Source organism: Entamoeba histolytica, genomic scaffold (assembly GCF_000208925.1).
Source record: "Entamoeba histolytica HM-1:IMSS scf_1104750516911 genomic scaffold, whole genome shotgun sequence".
In the NCBI taxonomy this organism is placed as follows: domain Eukaryota; phylum Evosea; order Mastigamoebida; family Endamoebidae; genus Entamoeba; species Entamoeba histolytica.
Window position 1 is genome coordinate 3,451 of NW_001915189.1, and position 2,444 is coordinate 5,894.

Sequence of the window (2,444 nt, forward strand, 5' to 3'; positions counted from 1 at the left end):
ACCATTTTTCTTTTAAACTCATTAAACATCTTTTCATCTTTAATTTCAACTATATAATTAACTCCTTGATTGTCATATTTTATTATCTCAAATTCTTTTACTCCTATTCTTTCTATTATTTCCATCGTTATTTCATTTTCTTCATATATAAGATATATGACATTCTTGTCTATAGGAATTTTATTAATCGTATAATGTGGAATAATACTCATTTTATTCACTTGTTTAATTATTTGATTCATCCATATTTCATTTTCTTCCATGTTTATGTCTTTTAAGTTCTTTTTTTTCTTTTTTCTTTTCTTTTTTAAATGATTTTTCTCTTCGAGAAAATAAGAAATAATAGAGAAATAATATATGTAGAAAGAATACCTGTAATATTATCAATAAATGGATTAATACATAAAGAATCAGTAAGAAGATTAAAATCACTGAAATTACAATTAGACTTTTCCAAAATCCTACGAACAATAATTATCAAAAATATGAAAGACTTAATGTTTTATATATTCAATTCTTGCAGTACATTAGAAAAAGAACAATCTAATGCAAGCATGTTAGAAATGAACTCTAATACATCAATAGAGCATAATGAAGAAACTGAAATAATCACTTCTCAATATTCATAAAATCCAATTGTGGATATATCTAATAATTGACCTTTTTTGTTTATTATGTATTTCTTATCATTTAAATTATAAAATGAAATTTCTTTTATTCTTTAACAATTCAATTATCTTCTTTCTTTATTTCTTCTTTAATATTTTTTAAAGCAATATTTTGGTATTTTTTTATTCTTCTTTAATTTTTCTTCACATCCACAATGGTAAAAACAACAAATTTCAAATGATGTAAATGATGTTGGTATATTAATTGATGTTAATGATGAACATTCATAAAAACAATATTCTCCTATTTCACTTATACTTGTTGGAATATTAATTAATATCAATGATTCACACCAACCAAAACAAGTATTTCTTATTTCATTTACACTTGTTGGTATTTCAATTGATGTTAATGATGTACATTCTCTAAAACATTCATTTCCTATTTCAATTACACTTGTTGGTATATTAATTGATGTTAATGATTTACAATATTCAAAACATTCATTTCCTATTTTAGTAACATTTGTTTGTATTTCAATTGATTTTAATGATTCACAACCATAAAAACATTCATTTCCTATTTCAATTACACTTGTTGGAATATTAATTAATATCAATGATGAACATCCTTCAAAACATTCATATCCTAATTTAGTAATTGTTGATGGAATAATAAATTTATTAATATCTTTCTTTTCAATATTCTTTCCATTTATCATTTTTAAATTTTTTGGTATTTCAATACTAATTAACACTGGTTCATTCATAAATATTCTTTCTTCACTTATATACTTTATATCTTCTATATTAATTGATGTCAATGATGAACATCCATCAAAACATCCATATCCTATTTCACTAACACTTGTTGGTATATTAATTGATGTTAATGATGAACATCCATCAAAACATCCATATCCTATTTTAGTTACACTTGGTGGTACAGTAATTGATGTTAATGATAAACATCCGGAAAAACAACTATCTCCTATTTTACTAACACTTGTTGGTATATTAATTGATTTTAATGATGAACATAAAGAAAAACAACATTCTCCTATTTTACTAACATTTATTGGTATATTAATTGATTGAATATCATTACATCCATAAAAACAATTAATTCCAAGTGAATTAACTTCTATTGGTATTGTATTTCCATATTTCTTTCTATCTTCTTCTGTATATTCGATATTTTTACATTCATTCATTTCTTCTTTCTCTTTTAAATATCTTGAATATTCTACTTTATACCATATTACATATTTAATTATTTTTCCATCTTTAAATATTTCATCATATTTATTATAAATATGAAATGTTTCAATATTAGGAAATAATTTTCTTGAATATTGATTCAATGGAATTGGATTAAAATGAAATCGTTCCATATTTCCTTGAAATCTTTTAATTCCCATTTCTAAATTAATAAAATCATTAACATCTTCAAAATACTTCGAGACAATCATTATTTCATTATATCCTAATTGCATTCTTTCTTTATTATTTTATCATTTATTAGTTCTTCTTTTATTTTTAGTGTGAACTTCTTTTATTTTTAAAATAACCGTCATTCATTTTTTCTTTTTTTTATTTTTTTTAATATAAATTATTAATAACAAATAATTTATATTTCAATAAATTATTATTTATTATTTATTTGATGAAGATGAAAATGAATAAATATCATAGAAATGAAATATTACAAATGATAAATAATCAAATAATAAATATAACAATAAATTGATAATATGAATAATAAAGAAATGAATAAATCAATGAATGTAATGTATTTATTTCTATCTTTCTTTATTTCTATCACTTCAATTTTAG

General features: G+C 21.2%; 1 protein-coding gene across 1 annotated transcript, besides 1 other annotated feature; it reads right to left on the bottom strand.

Annotated features, from left to right (window-relative positions):
* The first annotated feature begins 326 nt into the window (after positions 1-326).
* Positions 327-671: a repeat region.
* Positions 672-757: 86 nt separating this feature from the next.
* On the bottom strand, positions 758-2,104 carry EHI_041470 (uncharacterized protein; the record flags this gene model as incomplete). Its single annotated transcript, XM_643635.1, has 1 exon — positions 758-2,104. One exon carries the CDS (start codon positions 2,102-2,104, stop codon positions 758-760), a length of 1,347 nt encoding a protein of 448 aa, XP_648727.1.
* Positions 2,105-2,444: the final 340 nt, after the last annotated feature.